The following is a 26,944-nucleotide window of genomic DNA, read 5'->3' as shown; positions in this document are numbered from 1 at the left end:
GCGTATTGTGATTATGCGAGCGTATTTTGATTATGCAAGCGTATTTGAATAAGAACAAATCAGTGATGATTTGATTTGTACACTAAACACCAGAATATGATTCCATTCCTCTCCAAATAAATATCTCTAAATCATCACCATGATGTCGAGAGATGTGTTAAAATCATGTCTGGAATCATAACAATGATCCCGTTTCCAACTTATGCGTAAAATCAAGTCTGCAATCATGGTAAGGTTTTACACCTTATGCTCAATTTTTTTCAATATTATGCTAATTATTATTTAGCTCGAAGAAGAGTTTTTAAAAACAAAGCCGTCACGTATGTATTTAAGTATGTATCCGAACCGAGTTTTATGCAAAGGCTCACTGCATACAAAAGAAAGTATTGTAAGAATCTTGTACTACCATACGCGAGAGAGCAGCTGAAATAAGTTACAGTATTTCTAGATCCTGAAATCAAGCCTACTGGAGGCAATTTCGACTTCTGTCTCGTTTTTCCAGCCTGCGTGCACGCGGTTACCAGCGCACAGACACCAGACGGGGGTGCTTCATAAGAAAGGCCCTGTTAGGGGAGGTACCCATGTCCCCTGTCTGAAATTCGCCACCAGCCATATCGGCATTTCGCGAGATTCCTATGTCGCCTGTCGGAATTTCGTCTCAGAGGAGTTGTGTCAGGAAATTTGACCTTTTTCGATCAAAACGAAGCTACATGTATAACACATCGTAATACCTTTGTTTATTAAAAAAAAAAACTCACACAGTGCTCTCAAGTCTCACGCATTGAGCATGAGGCTCACGCAAACGGATTCAATCTTGCGCTCTCACGCTGAAACGATTATTTCTCACGCATTGAAGGTTCCTTGCTGTTTTAGTCAAGTACATATATAATTAAGTATCTCTTTGGATATAATTTACTCCTTGTATGCTTTGCACTTGCTTCGACCACTTTTCAGCAGTAGGAATTCTTATGCAGAGCCAGCATTTCTCCAGTCAGTGGGTTTAATGGTTACTTTATGGTTACTTTTATAGCATCATATTTCGACTCAGAATGAAGGAAAAAAGACTTCTTAGCTACTTCAATTTTTCAGAATCTTTAAAGGGGCTGGGGGCATGCTTTCTAAGGGCTTGAGCATGCTTTCGAGCGCTGAAGTTGCTAACCTCCTAGGGAATGTGGGGACATGCTCCCCCAGGAACTGTTGAAATTTAGACGCTTGGAATTGCGATTTTCAGCCATTTTCCAGTCAGTACTTGGACCTAATGTACAATCAAACCTATGACTATTTTTACCATGTTTATGTTTAACAGCCGTTCTTTAATTCAAAATCTCAACGGCCTCAATCAGATAATCTCTCCTATCTATATTATTCCTTTGAATTTGGCGTAACCCTTATATTCTGCTGAAGACGGGAGGACCTTGGCAGCTTTCCCCTGTCTCTCTTTTCTTTTCATAATGCCATTTGTTCATAATACAGCTTCATATTCTTTCACTGGTGACCCACTAATAAAAATATGAAGCAGACGGTCGAAGATCTCTTTCCTTTTTCCTTAAGCGTGTTTTTAGGCGTTTTAGGGCACTGCTCACTCAGCTGAGAGTGAGAAAAAATACTCAGCAATGATGGACTCGATTTATTGGACGTGGACGTTTTAGCATATATAAGAAACCCTGGGTTTCACGACCCGTTGACATCGCGCGTGAGAGAGGAAAACACATTTAAAACTCTGGAAATGCGTCTTCACTTCGACTCAAACGTTTAAAACAATCGATGCATTCTCAGTTCCGAAATTCGTTGTCGGTCTATCTTGCCATTGGTGTCGCTTTCTCTATTTCTCTGGAGTAGTCTGTCGTTCGTCGCCAATTCATAGCTCTCATGTCGCCTTTTCAAGGCCATGTCGCTTGTCGGAATTTGCCCCTAACAGGGTCTCATAAGAGTGCGAGGGAATGCCCTTGTACTGGTTCCCCTTGGGCCCACAATTGAGCTAAACGACTGTCATTCATTCTCCCACCCAAACAAACTGCGCTGGTCCCGTACAAACCCGTACAAACCCGTACAAACCCGTACAAACCCGTACAATACCCGAGACAACTACCCGAGGCCCGAATAAAACTGGGTCCCAGGTTTCTCCGGCGAAACGATCTCTAAGAACGCCTGGCGATAATTGTGGTCCAGTTCAGCAACATGTTTGTCCTCGCTGAAATGAAAGATACTGTCAGAGTAAAACCTTGGCATTTTGGAGTTGATCTTCGCGAAGCTATCGCATCTAAGTTGAATAAAAAGCTTGCTAACAAGGTGAGTTGGTAGAGTGGATGTATAAATTGATCAGAGTGTGTTTTTAACTTGTTGGAATACATCTATCCCTATCTACATTTTACACCATGTTCCTTTCGATGTGATTCGATTCGATAACTTCAAGTTACTTGTTGTTAGGTTGTTCATAATGTTGGTTTGTGTATTGTGCTACACGATATCACTTCTATTGGTGATTCCTATCTTTTTCCCGGCGATGGATCTTCGCATACTCCAGGTGAGTCTTGACTACCATTCGGTCCCAGATAGCCTATAGTTAGCCAGGGCTCGAAAATGCCAATTATTTCACAAGGGATAGAGTGACTTAAAGATGCAAGTTTAACTCTACCTGTGCTTAATACCCCAACTCCCTTTGATTACTCAAAAGGAATTGTCCTCGTTTGCATTAAACTTCATGTCCGTGTTTTTGTAGGTTTATGTGCCAAGGTTGTGGCTCAGTGCATAAACCTGCCAAAAAAATAACTTGATCAATATTTCCCCAATGTGGATCTCATGCTAGTTCAATAAAATATATTTATTCATCAATTTTTTATGGCAGTGGGCAGTTTGTCTTTTTTGGGGGACAAAATGAGCATGTGTGTATCACACGATAACATAATCATATTTGTTCTTTTCTGTTGCAGTAAAATTTCGTTTTGTTGTCTTTCGTCCATTTGTTGATGAAATTCTTACTGGAAGAATCAGAAGTAGTAACCATGAAGGAGTCCAAGGTGTGTGGTGCTTTCAAATGAAGTTGTTTTGTTTAAATATGGGTTAAAATCCCAGTATTACACCCGCTTTCAGTGTTACATGCATAGGCAACGTCTTGCAACCATCTTTCAACATGCTATGTAAATGACTGAAAGACTGTTTAACTGTGAAACTGGCAATTTTTCTGGTTATTAGCAGAAGAAATGACAAAGAAATGATAATTACTGATCTCAAATGACTGAAGAAGATTGTGGACTTAAGCATGTTTCCCTATTTACGGGATAATTCAAATGATTTTAGTGTAGTTGATCAGCTCTCAAAAGTGACGTTCAGTAGAATTGCGCCCCTTAACCTGTTTTAATAATCGAAAGATGTAAGCATTCAAAACAGTTGATATATCTCTCACAGAGTGACTTCTTGATACTTGTAGCCTTAGTTTGATGTCAAATAAATTCATGTTTCTTGACTAAAAGTCAAGGTTGACCATAAAAAAGTCATTGTGCTTAATTTTTTTTTTTCGTGAAGGCCAGGTGACATAGCATGTCGAGAGACGGCATGTCGAAAGATGGTTGAAAGATGTTGCCTATGTCAGGTAACACTGAAAGCGGGTGTAAAACTTATGATTTTTTTCTTTTATTTATTTGACAGTGTCAATGGAGTTTTTTGATGATATTACTATCCCTTATGAATACCTTCAGCAGCCCTCCAAGTTGTATCCTCTGAACATCACTTAAATTGGTTTTTCTTACGATCAATTATATGAAGCACCTCACAAATGGCATTACATTATATTTCAGAAGGTTATAGTTATAGAGAACATGCACATAACTACTATTATCCCACACCAGCATATTTTTGAGAAATGTTTTTAATCATGTGAAAGAACAAATATTTTCTCCTTTCTCAGGCAAGAGACACATATCATTCAACCATTTTTTGTGAGCCATTGGGTGATTCCAGAAAATATGCATATCATACCACAGGTGGCATAAACATTTGAACCCCCCTTACCTTCGAAAATTCCAAAATGCTCTACCCCCCATGGGATGCCCTCCGAATTCCAAAATCATTAACCCCCCCTCCCTTCTGGAACCGTCTGCAATTCCTTGTTTGACTTCTTACGACTTCCAACGAAAGAGATTTTCCATTTTTACATTTCCCAGAAGTTTTTGCTAGTAATTTTCAGTCAAACAGCTGTCTACAGGGCTCAAAATTGTGGCCGATATGATTGCATGTTTACGTGAGTAAATGCTCAGCGACTTAAACTTCTTCCCCTTCAGGTGCAATTTTGCAACTAGGTTTCAACTAAACGAGTGAAGAAATAAAAATTTCAGTTGTATTTTGTGCTTAATTACTATGGAAATAAGAACATGTGTGGGCAAATCCTGCCTAATTTACCTTCGATATTACGAACGATACTCACTCAATTAGACACCATTACAGTGGTTTCTTTATGTACATATATTGCTTGTGCATAGTAACCAAACATGATGCCTTTCATTGCAAACCATTAATCTGACAAGAAATTCTTCAACTTAAAGGACTCTGGAGCCCAATGTACAACCCAGATTTGATCAGGTTTCTGTAAATGAACGCAAACACATGCATGATGGATCGATGCTTGTCTTGTATCTTGCTTTCCGCGATCATAAGCAGTGTCATCAGTTCTTTTGTGCATTCACACTCTTGTCTTTCCCCTCCAGAAACCCCCCTGACCTCAGAATTCAAATTGGAAGTACCCCCCATGTCTTTGGATTTCCAGTTCAAAAAACCTCCCCTTGCCCACAGAATTCCAAAAAGCCACCCTTGGTTTAGGTATGGATATCGTTTGGAATCACGCATTGTATTTTGGTGTAGTATGGTTTTGTTTCTATTATTTTATGTCATCTGTTACTGCTACATGAAGTATTTGTTGCAGTAAAAAAGGGCTCTGCAGTCAAGATGTTGCACTTTTTAAAAGTCCATGACACACAAATACATCAGTGATGAGGACGAACAGCTCTGGGTATGGGAATATACAGCAGATGACGAGGGACATGATTTGTTCATGGATATCAATGAGGAGATCAGATTCCGAGTTGTGGATGAAGTATTCACTGATTTGAGTCCTGCAGGACCTGAGATGTCAGGGGAAAAGAAAAGTACTGATGACACAGAAAACAAAAGATCGCCATATACCATCACAGTGAGTCACTTTGCCATTGTAAAAGAAATAGAATTATCTACAGTTAGTAAAAGCCCTAATAAAGGTCAAACTGGATGGCTTGTTCCCTGGTTGAGGGGGTACTCCCTTCATTATTTATATAGGTATATGCATGACACCAAAGAGTGTTTTTTTTTTCAGGCATCCTGGCCTTAAATAAGGTATAGATTTTAATTTTCTTTAGCTTTTTTGGTCTGAAATAGGGCATGGTCTGCACTCTGGTCTGTATGTTGTTTACAGGAAACTAATTTGTCCCCATTAAAATTTGAAAATTTGAGGTTGCAGCACTTTTGAAAAGGTTATGCAAATGAAAGCAGGATATTCATGACTTCCTGAAATCATGTTTTAGAGACTGGTTCTTCTCAGAACTATGTAATATGTCGTGTCCTTGGGCAAGATGCTTTACTCTTGCAGCATTCTATCCTCCCTGTGTATCAAAATTGAAAAAAATGAGTTCTAGGAAAAAAAAAGTGAGGGTAGTAGTCCAAAGTTTTTTGTCCATTTCTGCTGACAAAATGCTGGAGCTAACTAGAGCAAGCTAAAGAAACAATAAACTTATCTTAGTCAATACGACAGAAACCAGAGTTAAGTGCCAAGAAACTGGTGAACCTTCTGGCTTGGAAAAACTTGCAATTATAGCCATGGCTCATCGCTCCCAACTGGTTTGGATGCAGCAAGAGGCAGCTGTATTCACAAGCCATTCTTAGTGGCCTTCTTGGTGCAGACTGAATCATTAATAGCATCTGAATATTACTGTTCGATGACATTACATATTTACCCAATTAAGCACCCACGGCACTTATTCTTTTGTCAAACTTCATGTTGAGCAAGTGTCATTTTGTACAAGTTTCTTTTTGGCAGAAAACTAGAGAAATTTCTGGCTTCTCTAACTTTTATACATTCTAGCCTGTTCCTAGTCCTCTGTGTGGACGCTCTTTGGGCTTGTCACGCAATCTTACTCGTGGGGGAGGAAGAATGCGTGATGAGCCGAAACGGGAGGGAGGTGGGAAGTAGGGCAGTGCAAAAAATGTTGAGAGGAAAGTAAGGCCTGCTTAAAATTCATTCTCTCTGACACCAGGTTTGTTTGTATTTCCAGGTTAATTAATTCGTGAATCTTAACAAGGCGTTTCTTTGTTGGTATTTAGGGATCCATAAGTGAACCTGGCCTTGGCCTTAGGTCATGGTGGTCAAGTTGATGAAGATTGTCTGGGATATCAACGCTTATGTCACACCTACTGGGCACAAGATAGTTTGTGTGTTCATGACTCGATACATCAAGCAAGTCAGAGTATGTGTGCCTGTTGTCTCGAAGATTTAAAGGGCAATTCATGAATTCATGAATGAACAGATGGCTCTCAGTGTATCCAGGGCTCGTTGGTGGAAGCTCAGAAGAACCCCCACCCATAGAACATTTTGAGGTTCCCCCTCGCGTGATGTTCGTTGGAGACCCTAAAATTGGCATTGAGAAAGGATGAAAACACGAACATGTTCCATGAAACATTCTGTGCGAAATAGTCCGTGATAGCCGCGAGCTGAGAGCCGTAACAACGTATCTTTTTTTTTTATTTTTCATGGGTCTTCTGTCCGCCATAATGACGTGCCCGAAACGCCAAGGTGTCCATGTGTAAGGAAGGGAAATACTCCTCCAAATATATACCTATCCCCTCGAACGCACAAGTTCAGAGAGACAGTGAGTGTCTTTTTGTAACGCAAGGGCAGATTCTTCATATGGGTAATAGTTTGTAAGCACACGTTGCAAACACTAGAGGGAAACCAAATTGTTGGACGATAATTTGCAGACAGTTGTCATTCCTCAGTAATTTAAGCGTAAAGCCATTTTATTAGAGCTGCCAGAAGCGTTTTTATATTAATAGAGAAAATTGCACGGGACTTTTTGAAGGTCTGAGAGTTCGGTCAGTTTTTTGGCATTTTATCTTTGTTTTGAATAGCATTGGACATCGTCAGATCTTCATTGATGCCTTAACCTGGAATCGTCCGCCAATCGAGTGCAGGATACATTCCAAATACCAATCAACCAGTAGCTACCCTCGATCAAACAGCCTGCTCCAGGACTATTTGTCGGGCGCACCCCGCAGAGCTCCGAAAGCTTCGCGTCTTTTAGAGTCAAGAAAGCGTAGATACAGGGTTGAGAATGTTTGTGCTTACAAAACCTGCGCTGGTTACCGAAGCTAATTGTACCCTTTAGCTCTGTGCCTTGTCTATTTCTATTCTCGGCAATATGGTATGTTGAAATTAGCAAAAAGAACTATCGTTCTAACTTTCAAAATACACCTGTTAACCGCCTAACCAATTTAGAGAACACGCATAACGATACCAAGCGGCCATTGAAAAAAAAAAACTTCCTGGAGTTTTTGTCTCAAACAGCTTTTCGGCTCTAAATTTTAAAAACACACCAAGAGAAAGGTCAGCGGTTTTGCGCATTAGACTTGAGCTCACGTGCTAGCTGACACATGACACACAGTGGACAGAACTGGATGGCAAGGTAATCATCCATGAGAGAGCCCTGAAAATAATGGGATAATTAAATATCAGGTAACCCTGAAATACAATCCTACTTAAAATCAGGCATGTGGCAGTTCTCGTAAAGTCCCACATGAATGGCTTGATACTCTTCAATAGAACAATAGAGCAAAGAACAAAGCCCCTAGCCCTAAAACAGAAACAGCTGCTACAATGATGAAACAACAGCAGCTTCACTTCTGTTGAAGGAAGGTATTACCATTTTAGGCTTGGCACTGTTTAACCAGCACGACGTAAAGGGTACTCCAATTTTCCGTATAGTTTTTGAGAATTCTCAATCCATCAATGATCATTAATTTCCAACGAAATTTAGGAATATTTTGACTTGAACAAAAAGCATCCTTACTTCATAAACTAAGTCTAATAATAGGCCACGTTCGATATATCAATATTCTAACATGGCTCCCGGGGCTTTCGGGTCAAAATCGTAATTTTTTGCATCTCTTTTGTCTCTCAATTCCCAAAAGAGACTTGGATACAAAGAAAACAAAACCAAATATGGAAGGTTGTCATTAAAGCCTCGGAGCTATGATATAATATTAATATATCAAACGTGGCCTATTCCTTAAAGGATCTAATGAAATGTCCACATCATCCAGTCTATTGAAGAATTTAATAAAACTATTCGATTCGCCCTTGTTGGTTAATCAGGTTGGACGTTGTCTCGGATGCAGAGTAGGAACAAACAATCGATCAATGGTGCGAGTATCGCTACGAATAAAAAACTGTTCAAGTGCTTCATCAATATTTATAAAAAGCAAAATTGTTTCCCAGAGGAATTAAAGGATATTTTTACCTGTATATTCTGCTCTGCCCTAAACTTGGCCCTGAGACCAAACAGTGCAGTGTGAGGACAGCAGCACGGCAAACAACATCCCTCACCCATCTGGCTGGAAATGTCCAACAGCAGAACTTCCGGGCAAAGCAATCCCGTGCACACTGCAAAGAGAAACAAAATTTCATGGGTAAGTCCAATTTTACTTCCGTGGACTCCAGAATACAACTCCTAGTTTGATGAAAATGAAGCCAAAAAGCTCTAAATTGAGTTGCATGTAGATTTTGGTTTGCTTCCAGTCTCTGTCCCGTTCGCATGGTTTCTTATCATTTAGATAAAGTCCGATAATTTCGGTTGAAAGTCAAATGGAACAGTAATGTTTCCGGAAAAAATGCGGTCAGAAAATGTACGTCCATTTTTCCGTTCGAAATAGGACGGCGGAATGTCCTCATTTGCGAAATTTTCACGCGTCAGCCCAAAACATTACGGAAAATGGAAATTCTACAGTTTTTGCGCCAAAGTCTACCCGTGTCACCCGTCTTTGCATTGAATTGAATTCGTGATGTTCCCGTTTCGGTAGAAAAAGCAATTGAGTGATTTCACACCTCAGCCCAAAGTGGTCACTTTCGGATGTGAGAGATCCTCGCTTATAAATACCAAAAGTTCCGAATGTAGAAATATTACTGGGTATGGGAGATGGTCGAAAGGAACGGTTCAACAGTATACTTACTAGAACCACAGTCATCAAAACATCCGCATAGACCAGAGCTCCAGTGCCGATTTTGCCTCTCTGCCTGTACGACTTGCTGATTGACCACTACTGTAGTCTGATTTGAGGTGTGCTGGTAGGCTGCTGGTTGCTGAGTGATCACAGGGGCCTGAACGCCAGGGTATTGACCGGATATGTACCCTGGCTGATACCCTGGTGACGGGTAAGGTTGATCTGCTGGTTGCGTTGGGGAGTTTGGATGTCCTGCAGGTTGCTTTGGGGGGTGGAGGTGATCCGCTAGAGGCTGCTCTGGGGAGGGGTCGTCCACAGGTGGCATAGGTACCAGTTTAGAAGCCATGTTTTCTGCAAGGAAGGTCAAGGTAAAAGTGGATGGTGAAACAGACTTTCTTTCGTACTCGGTATGCTAGAAATGCGCAGCCCAGTCCCCAGGTGTTTTCAGTTCAGGAAAGGCAGGGCTGACATCTTGAGCGGTGACGTCACCGAAGAGCACTAACTCTTTCCCAGACTTTACGCAGGCAGCGAGGCCAGAGTAAGCGCCTAGGTACTAGGCTGAGAAATGCAAACTGCCATATACAACCTGGACAAGTTTTGTGAAAATAAATGTTATGCTGAATGTCTGCATGCGGTACTAGAATCTCAGTTGTCAGTGAAATGTTCAGTTGTTAATTACAATCTCAGCTAATTTCTCACCCATCAGTAAACTCAACAGACTTCAACTTTCAGTTATCATAAAAGACGCCTCATTTCTAAGCTGACAATCCGAAATTTTAATGTTTGACCAATTTTAAGCTGTCAACGACCTTTCGTCTGCTAAAAATTGTAGCTAGCCGATTATGACACCATCAAAACATTTCTGACTTTTATTATCTAATCAGAAAACTAGCGGCAACAGGCGACCCTTCAGAGATTTGCATCCAAGCAGAACTGCATAAGACGTCTTTTAGGTTAAAGAAAAACATAACTGTATTATCAGACTATCCATTATAGTCTGTTGATGCGAGACACGCATAACGCGCGCATTACGGGATTCATACGTTCATATAAGGATATGTTTACACAGTGCTAGCCCTTAGTAACGTTTTTAATGTTATTTACTGTGTAATGTTCGAGACTTCCTTTGGATAACCCTGATTTTCATCTGAGAGATTTAGCCGTCAGATGTCAGTCATTTGTTTCGTTTTGCAGTGGTTGCCGTCAGCGGAAACTGAAAAGTTACCAGCAAGCGTCGGATACAAGCGTGGGATCAGTGACCCAGACAAGGCACTCTTAGTAGTTCGAGTACATAATGACAACAGTTGGCCGAACAGGATCTGTCAGTGTTCAATTTCGTTCCCAAAGTGATATGAATTTCAACAAATGCGAAGAGCACCGTTTCCTTACCTAAAACATTTCTGGAACGCAGATTTCAAAATTAGAAAAATGGTCAGTTTTGTTTTAAACTACAACCCTGATTTATCGAAGTCACACGGTCCCGACAATTAGGTTCGGTTATCCTGGTCCTTGTATCATCATATTTCTGTTGCTTGTCTCTTCGAGAACATCCTGACTGCTTGAGTAGACTGCCTGTGGATGTTATGTCTTGAAAATACGTATTTTCAAGCGCAAATTTGTTTCAAATTCGAGTTTGTTATGCATCTTATTGGGTCAGATGTTGCTGAAAGGGTTGCACGAAACCAGGATCATGGGTTCCCGACTAGACAGAGACAAGGAAATAAACGCCGTCGTGTTCTGTTGCTCAATAGTTTTAGTAGACTGTTCGTAGCCATCTGGTGTTGAAAATACGTTGTTGACATGAAAATTTGTTTTGAAGTCGAGTTAATTTTCGATCAACTGACATCAGTGACAAAGTCCGATCAATGAATTTAAATTTGATCACGGAAGGGGAGTTACTCCCTGAAAGTGTGGGTGGGGATGTGTGACGCACTTCTCATCATTTCTCTAGAGATGAATAAGACCGATGAAACAAGAGTTTTGTCGAAAAATTATAACTGACTAGGGTGTAGAAAACGTGACTTGTGAGGGACCAAAATTGTCAAAATCTATACCCAATAACCTTGATGACTTAAAACTGTGACCTTCGGCGCCACTCATAGATATATGGCCTATATTGGAAAGTGCTCCCCCCCCCCCCCCCTCGTCCCCCGGCTAGAACTTTACATTCCGGCTTGTACGTCGGAGGCCAACAAGAGTGAAACTGGCGCTTATGTTGAGCGACCAACTTCAGTGAAACATAACTAATCCTGGTTGTTACAAAACCTCAGATGAACTGTACATCGAAATTCCAATCGCTGTCTGCAGTTCCTTTGAGTAATCGCTTACTTTAAAGGCGATGGCAGACGAGCATGGATTATAGATTCTCTCATTTTCATACTATACTGAGATTCAGTCACTAGTATTCTAAGAGAAATAAATCAGGAGACAAAACAGCGAAAACTGAATGAATTGTTAAAACGTGAGTGACATACGTACCGGTAAATGCTTTCCAAGAGTTAAGCCTTGAGCAATTTTAATACGAAGCTGTTTCGAAGAAAGCCTATCTGAGAAGCGTCAGTGGTAACTAAGCCTGAAACATGATCCTGACAGGAAGACAAACAGGTCAAAGATAAAACTTTGTTTTGAAAAATGAATATAAACGGAAGGGGTGTCAAGTGTTCAACATTTGAAAACCATCGCCGTTACCTTGGGTTGTCATGAATGGAGGTCATGAATGTGTGCCATGGCAAGCCACGGGCCCTGGCGACCGAAATATGGGGCAACATTCCTTTCCCATCTGACCATAAGGCTGCAATTTGAAGTTAACGAGGCCTAAAATCATACAAACCATATCCAAAATGCCATCGGTTAGCAGATACAGCTCTGCCTGGCCTAAGGCACCCAACTAAGACTTCGTCACGTAATGTTCAGACGATTTTAGGACCTTTTGCGCAAAAAAGGATCATGCACTCTTGTTATTGTTAGTACATCTTAGGAGAGGGAAAACATTTGTTCTCCATGTAACCAGAATATATTGCACCAAACTTATCCACCGATAAAATTTATAAGAACAATATCCTATTTAACAATTAGATTATGAGCTCGAGATTTCTATTGCGTGATAGTTGACGAGGGCAGGCCGAGTCAACTATCATGCTTAGAAACCGAGAGCGAATAATCTAATTGTTTACTATAAATCTAGTAGTCGTTCGAAACTCGGGATTTCTATCGCATGATAGTTGATGAGGACAGGCCAAGTCAACTATGACGCATAGAAATCGAGAGCGAATAATCTAATTGTTTTAGTATAAATCTACTAGTCGTTCAAAACTTTTATTTATCGAAATCCTCTTCACAGACGCTTCGAAAACTCGCTATTCACTATCTATCACAGAATAGTAGTAGCGTAGCCAATCAGAGAACAGCAGTCGTGATAGAATGCCAGTAGATTTATACAGTTCTTGTCGCACAGAATTAATTTGCGACAAAAAATTGAACTAACATTGATAATCTCTCCGTACATTAAAATCTGTCAAAACAGATAACTTACTTTGATTTATTTTTCTTCAATACTAGCAGCGAATGTCGCGGCTTCGCCGCCAAAAAACATAGGCGAAGGGGTACAACTCGTGCTTCGTCCGGAAAGCTTCGCGAGGCATGCATGAGACCGAAGGGCGCCGATCTTTGTCAGCTCGTGAGGACGGGGTTTCAACAGAGGCCGTAAGAAGCGTTGACGCGATCGCATGTCACTGAGGTTTCGAACAGTTTATCACTGACACAGTGAGATAACTGACATACTGCGAAGTAACTGAGATCAACTAAAGATCGATCCTTTAGATACTTAGATGGCAGCTAGCCCCCCGATCAGTAGAAAGCGCTGATATTTCTAAGTGGCTAAGTAAAGCAATTCCCAGTGAGGTGTTCATGCCAAAAGACACACTCACTCAGCCATGCGACATTGTTATAGTGGTCGAAGAAGACAAAGAGTTTAAAGTTCACAAACCCATCCCTTTGGAGGCAAGGCCTTTCTTCCAAAAGCTGCTGAACAGCGATATGAAGGGATTGTTCAGCTGGAGAGGTTCAGCAAGTCCACTATGGGAAACACACTGGAGTTTATTTACACTGGCAAAGTTCAGATCATGTGGATGAAGACGACGCCACAGACCTTATCCGAGAGATATCATTGCGAAGAACTTTCCTCCCAGGCCAAAACAATCATCCTTAAAAATTTCACGTCCCTATATGCATGCAACCAGGAGGAGGTTTTGAATATGTCGAGCAAAGGGCTTGAAAGGTTGATTTCAAGCGATGAAATGCATATCAGCAGTGTCAGCGTCGAGGAAGATGTTTTTAACACCATTCTAGTGTGGATTAATCATGACAAAAGCAAGCAAAAGAAATATTTCGCCCAGTTATTTCGTCGAGTTCGACTTGCTTATGTAGCGCGTGAATTGTGTACAATAATATCGTGACAAATGATCTTGTAAAAAATAACGAAGGCTGTTTGAATCTTGCGGAAGACACGCTGAAGCTGACTGAGTCTAGAGACTTTGGTAATCTCTCTATTACACCTAGAAAGTCACTCGAGTCCTCTTTTATAGTATTTCATAGTGACAGTGGGGGTGGAAATATTATGTGCTATTTTCCCCATGAAGATACATTTGGTTGTCTAGGCCAGCTATACTGTCCAGTACGGCCTCTTGGACTGAATAGCTGGCAAAGCAAACTTGTTCCTTGTCTTAGTAAACTGTATGGAATCGCGTCGCAATCCAGCAGGCTCAGAACCGTTGTCACTCGAACGTCAGCTGGTAAGTTATAACCCATACTCTGACAGCTGGGCGATATTACCGTGCGAAGAAGACAGACATCTGCAGCAAATATATGTTACACAAGAGGATGAAATTTACGCTCTGGTGTCTGAATACTGTGAGTACCATGGATTATGTCGGAATTCAAACCAACAATATTTTGCAGAAATCTGTGACAAGATGAAACATGTATAAGCATAAATATAAAGAAACATATGCTGTCAACAATTCCTGCCCACTCCCTGGGCAATACAACATTCTTTTTACACACATTCACAATTAATTTACATAGTCCATTCCTTTTTTTTTTACTCATTTATATTCATATTTCGTCATTCATCTTTACCCGTCGAAGACTGTAGATCTAACAGTCGAAAGCTCGTATATCTGTAAACACTTTTAGCCAGAGATCGTTTTTAAAATTTTTATTGTGCGCAACCCTGGCCATGGTCCTTCAATATTTTTAAAAATACACGTACTCATGATCAACCCTTTCTCCAACTCCATGAGAGAACCCGCGATAAATTACCGACTCGATGAGATCTTTATCTTTCCTCATCAAACAAAATAGATGACGGCTGTAATCTTTGTCGCTTTTCGGCCAATAGTTAAAACTCTTACCATCACCTTTCGACCAAAAGTCACTTGACTCAGGTGAACGGAGAATTAAAAATTAACAGAGATCAAAGCAGGCTCGCCTTCTTGGAGCTTGCGCACCAGACTCCTCCTTGCCGGATCGCTCGCGCGTGTGACCCAGAAGTGATCAGTCTGTTCCTGTGGGAAAAACCGTCCCTTAATCAGCAATTTCAACAGCTAAACAAAAGGTTGTTTCTAACAGGTTGTATTGCTGCTTTGGTAAGCTGTTGTATAAAAATGTTGACCACAACTGTGGCTGTCGATGATTGGGCATTTGTGTGATACCGTTATCATATAATCACACACTGTTATCGTATGATCACATACTTTGATTCGTCAAAGTATAAGTGATGAAAAGAGCTGGAAACGTTTGGCCATGGCAGCCACCTTTTAAGATGGCTTAAAGTTTTAAAGTATTAAGATACTTTAATACTTTACTTAAAATACTTTAAAACTTGTCCAGTTTTGACCCCGTATACCCTCCCCACCCCGTTTGATTTGATCATTGTGTTTTTGAACAGTATAAAACAGAAGCCCAGTCAATAATGAAAGCTTGACACCCATTGGGTTACTATGTATTTACACCATTTTTAGTCTTTGTGCTGTGACAGGCTTCCGATCATTTCAGCAAAAAGTCCACCTTTACTTATCAACACTTCAGGTTTGTCAAACTCCAGCACTCGTCCACCGTCAAGAACCAACACCTTGTCATAGTCCATGATGGTGTTCAGTCGATGAGCAATAGTAATGACTGTGGAATCCTTAAACTTGAGCCGAATGACTTCCTGGATCAGACGATCAGCCTTAAAATCCACATTAGCGGTGGCCTCATCCATGATGATGATCTTGCTCTTCTGGACCAGTGCACGAGCCAAGCACACCAGTTGTCTCTCACCAACGCTTAAGTTTGTTCCAGACTCTTTAAGTTCAAATTCGAGCTGTCCTGGGAGATCCTTGACAAGCGTCTTCAACTGCACTTCTTCCAGAGCGGTCCAAATGGCTTCATCCGAATATTCTGAGAACGGATCTACGTTTCTTTTTAAGGTACCTCCAAATAGCACTGGATCTTGGGTTATAACAGCCATAGACTTTCGAGCCTCTTGGAGATTGATGGATCCAATGTCCACACCATCGATTAACACCTAACACGCAGGGGAATGTTTGTCAATGACCAGCGTAGCGAACGTTCCCGTACGAAGAGCTTTGTCTATATTCTGTCCAAGCGCAAGTTTAAGCGAGAGCAAAAAAATCGCTGACGAAGCAGGGGATGGTGGGACGAGCTAGGGAACGCTTGCCCGTTGCCCCCAAACCCCTCGATTCTAAAAACCCATTAGCTAACGAACGGGGCTTCTGATTGGTGCAGCGTGGTCATGTTGACTGACAAGTGTTCATCGGTAAGTTGTTCCGTTAGTTTATTTTTACATATAAAAAAAACTTGCAGTCAAACTTTGCGACCCTATGACTTAATACAAACAGAAAGCACTTTTTTTCTGAACACTTGGGGTATTTTCGCTTTGAAACAAGTTGAAAGAAGTGCCGTCTTGTAGTTCGCACCTGAATAATTCAATTTTAGCGCTAAGCGAAAAGTTGTCAGTCAATGAAAATCGATGAAAATCTGGGCGTTTTTCAGAATCGATCGGTTTTCGTCAATGTTTTAACTCTCGCTTCAATTTGCGCGTTGCCGGAATGGGAATGCTTGCTACGCAGGCTAGTTTGCAAATAAAAAGTCTTTGTCTTCCTATGAAATATCTGGAAGTTATTCAGACTTGACGTCGAATTACAGCTTTTCACTAAAATCGTTCCCCCGAAAAAGTCCCAAAACGTTTTCAGACGTTGCCTATATATTTTTTAGCTTCAGTTGTTCCCCTCGCACTGGTAATTCCAGCCAAACGTGTGGAGGAGCGTGTTTCTTGAATTAGTCGCTGGTATGGCTTAAATAGGTACACATCAGGGTTTACATTTGTAGAACTCTCTGAAGAAGTGTACAGTAGTGAGGTGAGACGCTTCAGAGAATAAACAATTCTGACGACTTCAAATCGCCGAGTGAAGCTCTCTAGTTAAGCATTTGAAAATTGTAAGAAAACAAAAACAAGCTATTTCTAAATTCTGAACATTTGGAGAAGCTCTGTGGGTTAGGCAGAAAGGCGTCTGTATCTAAAAGAGTTTTGCATGGGACTTCCCGCTTTAAACAGTCTGTAATTTTGTCGCCTTTTCAGAGGCTCACTTGAAACAGAACTGAACCTAAGCCACGCAGATAGGTGTAGACAATTTATTAGTTGGAGTGGTTACCCGAACCTATCTAATAGCTTGCAATAGAAACGCTCAGGCCCCCCAAGACAGTTGTACAATGTAAAAACGTATTTCTTTGGCAGTTTTTTTTAGAGCTATTGATTATTTCTCGTCTTAGCGATTAACTTACCTTTCCCAGAGGATCTGGCATACGAAACAACGCTGATACCAGAGATGACTTTCCAGCACCGGTGCGACCCACAACTCCCACCTTCTCTTTACTAGAAACATGAACGTTGATGTCCCTTAAGACACGAGGTCCTCCTTCAAAGTAAATGAAAGACAGATCTTCTATGGCTAAGCTTCCTTCATTAGGCCAGGGCACTGGGGGACGTTCCTCGGTGCTGTAACCGGGCTCAGAAGCGATATCAGTATACGTCATTACACGTTCGACGGACGTCATCAAGGTTTCCACCTCTGATGCTGATCGTACACCATATTGAGTGCCGTCTAATGTTTGCAGTGCGTATGTTAGGGCGAGTCCGGCCAAAGCTAAGGAAAGGAAAAGAAAAAAGAACTGTTGATTAAAAAGAAAAATAATCGAGAAGGGACAGCTACCAGACTCCATTTGTGATCACAACGAGTGCGAGATTTGTTCAGTAGAAGGATGTGTTTCAGGTTGAGTACTGACCGGGACTCTCCGATGCCAAGATGGCCGCCACTGCAACAATCGTGACAAACACAGTAGACAGCAAATCAAGGCGTATACTCAACCAACGATTAGAAGACATCACCATGAAAAACGCTTGTGTGTTCTGGTCCTGATACCTAGAAAAATAATCACACATTGCGAGAAGTTATAAACCCGAGTTATAAGAAATCAATAGAGCCGATGACATACTCAGCGACAAGAAAGCCAGCCTTAAACAAACTGTAAGGCGCTATAATTTGGGGAAGAAGTTTCAAGTCCTCTTTTTACCTCTAGGTCAAGCGCGAAATATCGCCAATATAGTTTAAAACTTTGTTCTTCACAAAAAGTATTCGATTAATTTCTTGCATTAATTTACTGAGGTATAATCGCATCGTAATACAGACTTGAATTCTATTTTATCGCGATAACGTTACGTGGTTCTCTGTCATTATTACCTTCATCGTATCTATAACAAAATTCTCGGTCGTAATTGGTTCTCCACAAGCCTATTTGTCACGCAATCGGCGCGCGATCACGTGGGTGCCCAATTACAGGTACCAATTTCGACTCTGATTTCGGATAATTTCTTTGCAAGATATTTGTCCTAATTCAGGGAGTAATCGGCCAAGTAATTTCAAAATCGGACAAGACTGCAGCCCGAGGCCAATTTCAAATTACAGGCCCGATTTCTCTCTGAATTGAACGACACGAGGTCCAACTACTATTTAATCGTATTTATAACAAATTGACGAAAATTGACGTGTGAATGTGAACGTAATTGACGTGTGACTTGCGAAAGTATTCTGTTAAAAGTTTCCAGTTACAAGAACGTTTGACTTTGCATTTTCGTTGGTTCCATCTAAGCGCGAGCACATCTCGAGAAAACATGACTAGCTGGAAGTTTGCAAGACCGCGAAGAGTCTCGCACCCAAGGTGTTACATCGTTGATATTTACTTGTCAAGTTGTCTAAATGAGCCTTCAAACAAATTAAAGAGTTACTATGTCTGGGGAACTCCTTGTTTCCAGTATAGATCATGTTCTTGTGACATGTCCGCGGTTAGATGCAACCAACGAGTAACTCGAGACTAACCATTTTAGTCTGTCCACAAACGTCTTGCTCATATTTGAAGTGTGCACTACTTCCAGTCCATCTACCGTCTCAGTGACGTGTGAGTACACAGGACTGCATGTGATGGCTTCAATTCTCTTCAGCTCTCTGGAGGACTTCAGATAGAAGCGGGCGAAGTAAACAAATATTCCAATTATTGGAAGAAGGGCCAGAAAGAGCCAGAAGTTTGTTGCAGCGGGAACCAAAATGGCTACCAGGGAGAATAGGCAGAGTAAAACAGCTTGTAGAAACAGCGGTGGCAATACGTCGTCCATAGAGCCAATATCCTTGGAGAACCGATTCAGGATACGTCCAGCTGGGGTCGAATCAAAAAACTTTACAGGTGCCTTGATAGTCGCCAGGGTCATTTTACTGTGAAGGTTTTCAGCCGCTTTTAGGAGGAGGTAGTAAAAGGAGAAAGACGACACTGTCATGACAACAAGGGACAACGCCACCAAACTACCGTGAATGATATGAGTGTTCGGGGCTTTCTGTTGGTCAAGTGACATCCCTGCAATTCTGGACAACCACCAATTTGGAGCTAAGAGGCAAACTGGGACGGCATTCAAATAATTAGTACATCTGGAAAACATGTCAAGGAAATGTTGATTGCCAGAATTTAGTTCGTGCAAGCCACACTGGTGATCATTCATCAAACGTTGAACTAATGAGAAGTTCACAGTCATTTGTGAACTTGTGAACGTGTTAGCTATTCCGAAATCTGCTTAGAGAGTTATTTTTCTTTTATCCAAATGACAGATTCTAGGGACTCCTTTAAGGTTACTTTAACTTTACCAAAAATCTGGCCAAACTAGTAGAATACCTCTCCTGCACAACATGACCCTGCGTACATTAAATCATGCAGCGTACTATACTCATTTCCTGGAAACAATTAATCACACAGTTCAGCTTTAGCTTAATACTTTTAACTTTATTTTGACATACGTTTGAGGTAATTAATTTCATTCCTATCCTACATACCTAAATTCAAGTTTTTGTTCGCTAGATATGTTGCTGTCTCACTATCGTCTACGTCAAAACGTCTTCAAAGCATAAACTGAATGTTACATATTACTGAGTGGCTACAATATAATATATTTCACTAAAGAGGCAGACCTTGGAGTATTTTCAAGTTATAAACAGAATTAGTTTTACCTTGTAGTACTAATAGGGAAACTGCAAGCAGCACTATCCCGGAAAAAGGCAGTCCTTGTTTAAAATAGTCCCAGTACAGTCTAAAGGTCACAGTTCCGGCACTCTTGGTCTCCTCTTCTTCCTTCAAATCAAGGAATGATAGTCCCTTAGAATCACAGTCTGACGAATCACACTTGTTTGTAAGTATCAGGGAGCTAGTAGTCTGCAGAATCATTTCGTCGTTCACATTTACACCAACGCCTTTATCCTTCTGTTTAGGTAGAACCAAATCATCAACGAAGGCTTTGTTGTCTTGACCTTCTCGTAGTCCTCCCACAAACGATACTGAGGGTTCATTTAGCACCTTCTTTATGTTCACTGGGCCATCATTCTTAAAGGGCCCAGACAACGTCTGGTCAACTCTTTCCTTGTTCTGCAGATTAGGTCCAAATGCTTTGTTATCTTCTTTAAAGGCTGCATTATCTTTACCTTCTACCAATCCTTTCGAACACGAAGAGACCATCGAGTCTGTAGAAACGCGCTGCAGCGTATCAATGATCTCTTTGTCATCTTGGACTGGTTCAGCCAATGTCTGCTTGAGGGTTTGTTGCTGAGCATCCTCAGGCATATCGCATGTATTGACTGAGGGGATCGACAGACCTTGCAGCTCCTCCTTGATAATGCCTTTGTCATCAAGCTCGTCTGAGCTCGCATTGCTTGGGAACCCAGGTCCATCTTCACAATTTTCAGGCAATCCTGATACTCCCCGAAATGCTCCCTGATGTAGAAGTTCAGCGTATACCCCTTGGTGAATGATTGAACCGTTCTCCATCACAACGATGCGATCCACATCTTTCAAATATTGAATTTGGTGTGTGACTAGGAAACGAATACGACCCGCTAGGTGGCCTAGCATACAGCTCTCGAAAAGCCTTCTTCCTACTTTGGTATCGACTGCACTTAGGGGATCATCAAGCAGATAGATAACAGCGTCTGAATACACTGCACGAGCTAAACCCACACGTGCTTTCTGACCTCCACTGAGGGTAACTCCACGCTGCCCGATTTCCGTTAGGTCACCATTGGTGAAGTTCGTCAAATCTTTCGTCAACTCACATATGTGAATAACCTGCTGAAACCTCCTCTCGTTGAAAGGTAATCCAAACAAAATGTTTTCTCTTATGGTGCCAGAAAATACCCAGGGTATTTGAGGAACATAAGCTAATTTTCCGTGGTATGAAATTGTTCCTCTATGCAGGGAAAGTTCTCCGAGAATGGCTGTTAGAAGAGAGGATTTTCCACTTCCAACTGCACCTGTTATCGCTAAAAAGCTACTATTGCGAACGTTCAAAGTAATGTCATTCAATGTGTTGCTCAAAATGTCTTGGTTCCAGGAAGATGACGCTCTAAAAATCGAGACATAAGGCTCTTCTAAGTCCGAGTTTGTAGAAAATAATTCTGTCGGTACAGGCGCAATGATTGGCTCCGATGGAGAGTTGTCGGTACTCGTTTGAGCTTCGCTAAAATAGTCATCTCTTTGTGTGTAACTGAGTAATTGGACAGCCATTTTCTTTTTCTTCTCGCCTTTACAATTTTGTACCGCAAGGTCGCCGTGGGTACGGTTTTCACCGATTTCTTCGAACTTCGCAACCTTCTCCATCAGGAAAGTCTGTATTCTATCGAGTGCTACCTTGCTGTCCGAAGCAATCTGCATGCAGAAACTCAATTTGTAACAAAATGTTACTCGTAGTGCTGCAAAGCCTAGAAGAAGGGTGAATATCGCAAATGATGACAAGTGGGTTCCAGTCAATATCAGAGTTGTCATTGAGACAAGGACAGCGATGGGATTCGTTGTGAAGAGAAAAACAAGTAATATTGATACAATCAACCCTTTTAAACGAATTATTGCCATCTCCTTCCTGTGAAACAGATTACAGAAAATGACATAAACGTGATGAAAAGAAATTGGGCGAATGCCAAATCTAGATATAGATTAGCCTACAGCTAGGAGAATCCATGCCCCTGGAGGACGTCCAAAACAGTTTTCATGGTTGAGTTTTCTCATTAACTGACCGCCTGGTAATAAATAATTCATCGGGCGCTGAATCAAATTGGCAAGCTCACAACGGCAACAACTAAAATGAGTGTAAAGTGAACGCTTACTACTTTTGCTAGAACTGAAGTCCACTACCAAAAGGGACGGTTCCTTAATAACTAAGTTTAGATGCATGATCAAATTTTTAAATTCGATCATTGCACCCACGTTTTATAGATTAAGCTGTGGAATAGACTTCAGTTAATGATTGATTCTAGCCATCAGAATGAACAAATTCAAATCTTGCTTGCGAACATTCCTGTGTGCGATCGCCGATATGTTCATATTCCTCAGCTTTTAAGTATTTTTGACTTAAAGGGGCTCAGTCACGGTATTGTGAGTCATTTTGGCCACGAACAAAATTACCTTAAAACTGAAAGGAACCTGAAAATAACAGTATACTAAGACAGAAAAACACCAAAGGGATAATAATAAACCGTAAAGGAACAAGGATGGCTCAGGATGGAGAAGATTAATAAGCTCTAATTAACCGAGCAGGAGGTCTGTATGGGAGAATCTTGACCGAGGTGGTGAGTACAGACCGAACGCAGTGAGGTCTATACACACGACCGGGGTTAATCAGTTGTTTATTATATGGCAAAGAAGAAAACTTTAATTCGTTTAATGTAACTGGTTTGCTGACATTTTGCTTGTGAACGGCAAGTTTGCCGAAATTTGCTCGTCCTCTTTACTTTTTTTTTGTCATCAGGCTTTTTGGCACTTCCATAAATGATTGAGAAGAAAATAAAAGAAAATGGTGAACATTTTTGTATTTTAGTTTGCTACTTTTTTCAACGTAAAATTAAACCGTTCTGTAGATGCCGGTCTAGATGGGAAAATCTAGACCGCGGTCAATATCGATTTCAGCCAATCAAATTCGTGAATTCGGTAGTTCCCAGTCCTTGTGAGACACAGCCATGTAATAACACGGATTACAAACGACAAACTTGAAAAATCTAGGCTAACCTTTTCAAGATGCGCAAACCGTGACCTACTAGCTCCTTTAAGGCAGTGTCTTATCTTTTTCATGCTGGCTTACATGCAAGTTTTATTAAGAAAAATGATGCAGAACTATAATGCAATCCACGAGTAATGACGTTTACTTGCAGCATGTGATGATGCATCTTCCGAAACATACGTGAACAAAATGAGACGCACCTGCAGGGAATCATGATAGTTGTATTCATCAAAACAAATATCCTGTCCTAGGTGATGAATACAACTGCCATGACTCCCTCCCTGCAGGTACATCTCATAGAGGGAACTGGGAATTAATTCTTTGACGTTAGTTTCAGTTAGAATTGGTAGTCGTCTTCTTGTAAGCGGCGGAGGCTGTTTAATATCCCAAGAGAGCGGGGCCACTCTAATGACTGAAAATACCAAGGTTCCTGAGTGAATTTCTACTAGGTAGGCATACTTCTGACTTGAGGTCCATTGTTATGTGGTCTATACTGACACTTATGTTATTTTATAACATGCCATAGAAAATACAGCCAATTAGAATACAGGAAAGCCGTTGTATATTCGACGGTATTACCTCCAAACTTCTCATCATGCCTCATGCGCCGAGTGTTTGTCGCATTGATTGTGTATTTTCTAAGACATGGTTAAAATAGTTATGTTTTTCGTGGTATACCATGCATGGAATATCTCACTTGTCACTTATAGCGGAGCTAGCTCCCGGCGGCCCGAAGGGCCGCCAAGCGGAGCACCATACTCATATAGGAAAGAAAAGGAAACCCATGAGTTGATTTTCTCATGGTTATCATGGCTAGCGGTATTGCTCGTGGGCGCGTACGCACGACGGCGTCGCGTAACATGGCGGCCATACTTCAATTAATAGGTTGACAAAGACATGCAACCTTGGTTTACCGTGTACCTCTGTGATATCGGACATCCATGTCATGATCGATTGACACCTGTCAAAACAAGGTATCCTCTGACCAGTACCACGTGACCATATCGCGGGCTCAAGTTTGCAGGTCATAATGTTTTTTTGAAGTTGACTGCCGACCAAGTGCTGGTTTTCGACTGGATCGCGGGCTCACGTCACCTTAACTTGTTGAAAACAGGGCAGGATTGTTTGGAAGCCGGCTAACGCTGATCCAGGATTAAAAGTTAACAGAATTATAACTTTTTCTTCTATACAAATGGTTTTTGCTACTTTGTTTTGTGCATATGGTGATTATTAAAACTCAAAACAGAAGGCCAAACAATATACAGAAAACCTAACCGCAGAGTTACATAAAATCAAAATTCTACCTTTTCCTGGGTTAGCTTAATCGGGCTCTTAACAACCCGGCCCAGGAGCTACCCTTTTAGGCTGGCCTAAATCTATATATTATTTCTCGGTATACACACTCGCCTAAAAGTTCGTGTATAAACCGAGAAAATCCAAGTGACAAGTGGGATATTCCATGATGTATCGCTAAAAACGTTGCATGACTAGTACATATTACCTGCGGAGGCTGCGCACAATGTCCATGAAGTTCCATTCCCAAGCATGCATTTTCACCGCTCGTATTCCAGCGATGATTTCGTTCATCACCACAAGCCGTTTGTCTGTAAAAGTGGCCGCTTTCTCCCTCAGCTTTGCAGCTTTTCTCGCCATTAACATTTGAAAGGCGACTAAAACTACAAGTAACGCGGCGCCAGCGAGCGCTTTCCAGCCAATCAGGTGCCACAGAAGCAACAGGCTGATCACTATTTCCAGTGGCGCTGACAGCATATAGCCAACGCTATACAAAGACTTTTCGATCTTTTGTGCATCATTGGAGACCAGATTGATAATGTTTCCAGACAACGTAGCCTCCAGTCTACAACGACGGAGTGAGAGAATCTGCAAGGCGAAAAAAAAAAAATGCACCGTAAACTGGACTACCCTGGAACTTGCAGATCGATTTTAGCTCATTAATTCTCTCATATTTCATGCGAATTATAACAGCTCATTAGTCTTACAAGCTTATTTTGAGTTCCTTTCTGCCTAATTATCAAGCATCAATTTTGGACTGTTTGGTTTTGACGCGTAAGACGCCAACTGTTAGTTAATTAATTACACGTTGTTAGAAATGGTAATCAAGAAAGCCATTTCTATGGATTTTATCATTTGTCGCTTTTTTAAGTTTGAGTGCGACAATCCAAAACTGTGTGCTACAAAAATTAGGCTCTAGGTCTTACAAAAAAAAAAAACTGGGAGGGAGTTTAGAGTTGATGACTCTAATTAACATCCCCTATGCTTCGTCCTTAAGCCTTGAATTCTCACCGTGATTAAGATTACCTTCTTATATACAAGTCCGATTAACGACACCTTCAGCTTCAATCCCCAGAGTTCAGTTAGAAAGTCATAATGATGCGTCGCTAACGCTTTTATCAGGCTTGCCATTCCCAAAAGCGCCACGTAGGTAAACGCCAACCTCATGTCAAGATCTGGGCCATCGTTCAGCATCTTCAACTCAAGCCAAAGACACAGAGGCTGGAAAACAGAACTCAACGACTCTAGGGTTTTCAACATTATCATTACAAGACGTGATTTCCAGGGAATAAGGTTGATCATTGCTTTCCACAAACGCGGTTTCCTTCCCACTGACTCGCTCCTTTTTAATTCTTCGAACCAATACGTCTCGGCTCTCTCCACGAGAACTTCAGCTTTGCAATCTTCATGAAGATTAAACAAATCCTCCTCGGTCAGCGGTCGCGTACTGCCAAGTTTTAAAACGTCATTCATCCACCAGAAGAATATGAGTGACAGCCAGTTTTCCCTATCTCTTGGATTTTGGCTCTCTGAAGGCCTGCCCGACATGTTTCAAGGAATGGGTTACTTCTTATCCCAGCACAGCGAGCCTAGAAAGTTAGGCGTGGGTATTAAATGACCGGTTAACCCTTTTGGATTTGGAGGGGAAGGGGGTAAAGCAATCATTCATAAGATATAAACAAAAGGAAGTATGGTAAACTACTATGTTATTAATTACTTGTCTGTTTGAAAGCTTGTACCTAAATTGCCTTTTCGGCCACTTTTAAAACTTCTGAAGAAATTTAACTCAAGAATATGTTAATATGAACGGTTTCTGCGCCCCCTTTAGGTACTGGGCACAACGTGGCATATGTCAGGGAATTTTGTTTTGTAAATGCTATCAAGAGCAGACTGAAGATAGAAGACCACATCGATTTGAATCATTGTGGGATCAAATGTAACAAGTAATCAGTTGTCTTTTTCATCGACTTTGGTTATGATGAAGAAGAAGAAGACGAAGAAGAAGAATACGAAGACGACCACGACGAAGTCTACGAGAACCACGACGGCGAAGACGAAGACAAAGACGAAGAAGACGACGAAAACGACGACGACGAATTAACGATACCTTGTGATCGGCCCGAAAAATAATATTGTCCGTCCATTTTAGAAAGGCCGAGCTGCTAACATCCAAAATGATCCCTCAAGTTATCATTTAGATATTTCCTCTATCTAAGGAAATTAAAATAAAAGTTACCCTCGCACGCAGGACGTTGCACGTTTGTGAACTAGCCAAGCAAGTATGGTGATTGAACAGCCGCTGTGTAAGAACACACCAAAGTACCTCAGGAGCTACAGACGATTGGGAAAAATATAATGAAGGATTTTTCTGCCCAATCAAGACCCAGCATTGGCCGAGCCTTTTGGAAATGGTGTGTTAAGAGTCGGTTCCCAGCACGACCACACGACCTTGTAAACTTTCGTCGCGCCCGATTTTTTTCCTCGCACCCTGATTAACTGTCCCAGATCTCCAAAGATGCGTAACGGTATAATTAAAATTCTCAAATTGGATAGTCAGCGCAGCACTTCGCAATTGAAGTAAATAGGAACAGACAAGTAATAATCGAAAGACAGTAAGATAAACTTAATTTTCTGTTAAACTTCGGTATCAATATTTCACCGAGACAATATGGGAAGTCTGATGTGAGATCAAACCTCGTCGAATATCGGCATACGTTTCTGAACTTTAAATCGAACTACTGATCAGTCCGGAATATCCCGATAAATTAGGAC

General features: G+C 41.2%; 3 protein-coding genes and 1 pseudogene across 4 annotated transcripts; 2 read left to right on the top strand and 2 right to left on the bottom strand.

Moving 5' to 3' along the window:
• Positions 1–1,457: 1,457 nt before the first annotated feature.
• On the top strand, positions 1,458–8,388 carry LOC149112536 (DNA-directed RNA polymerase III subunit RPC8-like). Of its 2 annotated transcripts, XM_089290399.1 has the most exons (6): positions 2,052–2,289; positions 2,428–2,524; positions 2,931–3,017; positions 3,646–3,709; positions 4,981–5,182; positions 6,346–8,388. In XM_089290399.1, the coding sequence occupies exons 1-6, from the start codon at positions 2,179–2,181 to the stop codon at positions 6,394–6,396; spliced, it is 612 nt and encodes a 203-aa protein (XP_089146525.1). In that variant the 5' UTR covers positions 2,052–2,178; the 3' UTR covers positions 6,397–8,388. The 2 variants fall into 2 exon arrangements, with proteins under 2 accessions (XP_089146524.1, XP_089146525.1); XM_089290398.1 differs by lacking the exon at positions 6,346–8,388 and having other exon boundaries at positions 1,458–2,289; positions 4,981–5,464.
• On the bottom strand, positions 7,010–11,816 carry LOC149112535 (placenta-specific gene 8 protein-like). The gene is made up of 4 exons (XM_089290402.1): positions 11,716–11,816; positions 9,247–9,588; positions 8,538–8,680; positions 7,010–7,724 (listed from the first exon to the last, which is right to left on the bottom strand). The coding sequence occupies exons 2-4, from the start codon at positions 9,581–9,583 to the stop codon at positions 7,626–7,628; spliced, it is 579 nt and encodes a 192-aa protein (XP_089146528.1). The 5' UTR covers positions 9,584–9,588; positions 11,716–11,816; the 3' UTR covers positions 7,010–7,625.
• LOC110067007 (ATP-binding cassette sub-family C member 4-like) lies at positions 11,716–26,929 on the bottom strand. The gene is made up of 7 exons (XM_089290395.1): positions 25,199–26,929; positions 24,381–24,760; positions 19,848–21,745; positions 18,675–19,245; positions 17,584–17,720; positions 17,083–17,444; positions 11,716–15,805 (listed from the first exon to the last, which is right to left on the bottom strand). Exons 1-7 carry the CDS (start codon positions 25,718–25,720, stop codon positions 15,254–15,256), a joined length of 4,422 nt encoding a protein of 1,473 aa, XP_089146521.1. The 5' UTR covers positions 25,721–26,929; the 3' UTR covers positions 11,716–15,253.
• Positions 12,877–14,465, top strand: LOC149112534 (kelch-like protein 10; annotated as a pseudogene).
• Positions 26,930–26,944: the final 15 nt, after the last annotated feature.

Source organism: Orbicella faveolata, unplaced genomic scaffold (assembly GCF_042242905.1).
Source record: "Orbicella faveolata isolate gen_17 unplaced genomic scaffold, um_ofav_v1 contig_2, whole genome shotgun sequence".
Taxonomy (NCBI): Eukaryota; Metazoa; Cnidaria; class Anthozoa; order Scleractinia; family Merulinidae; genus Orbicella; species Orbicella faveolata.
Note: the sequence above shows the minus strand (reverse complement) of the source record. Positions and strands in the feature narration are given on the sequence as shown.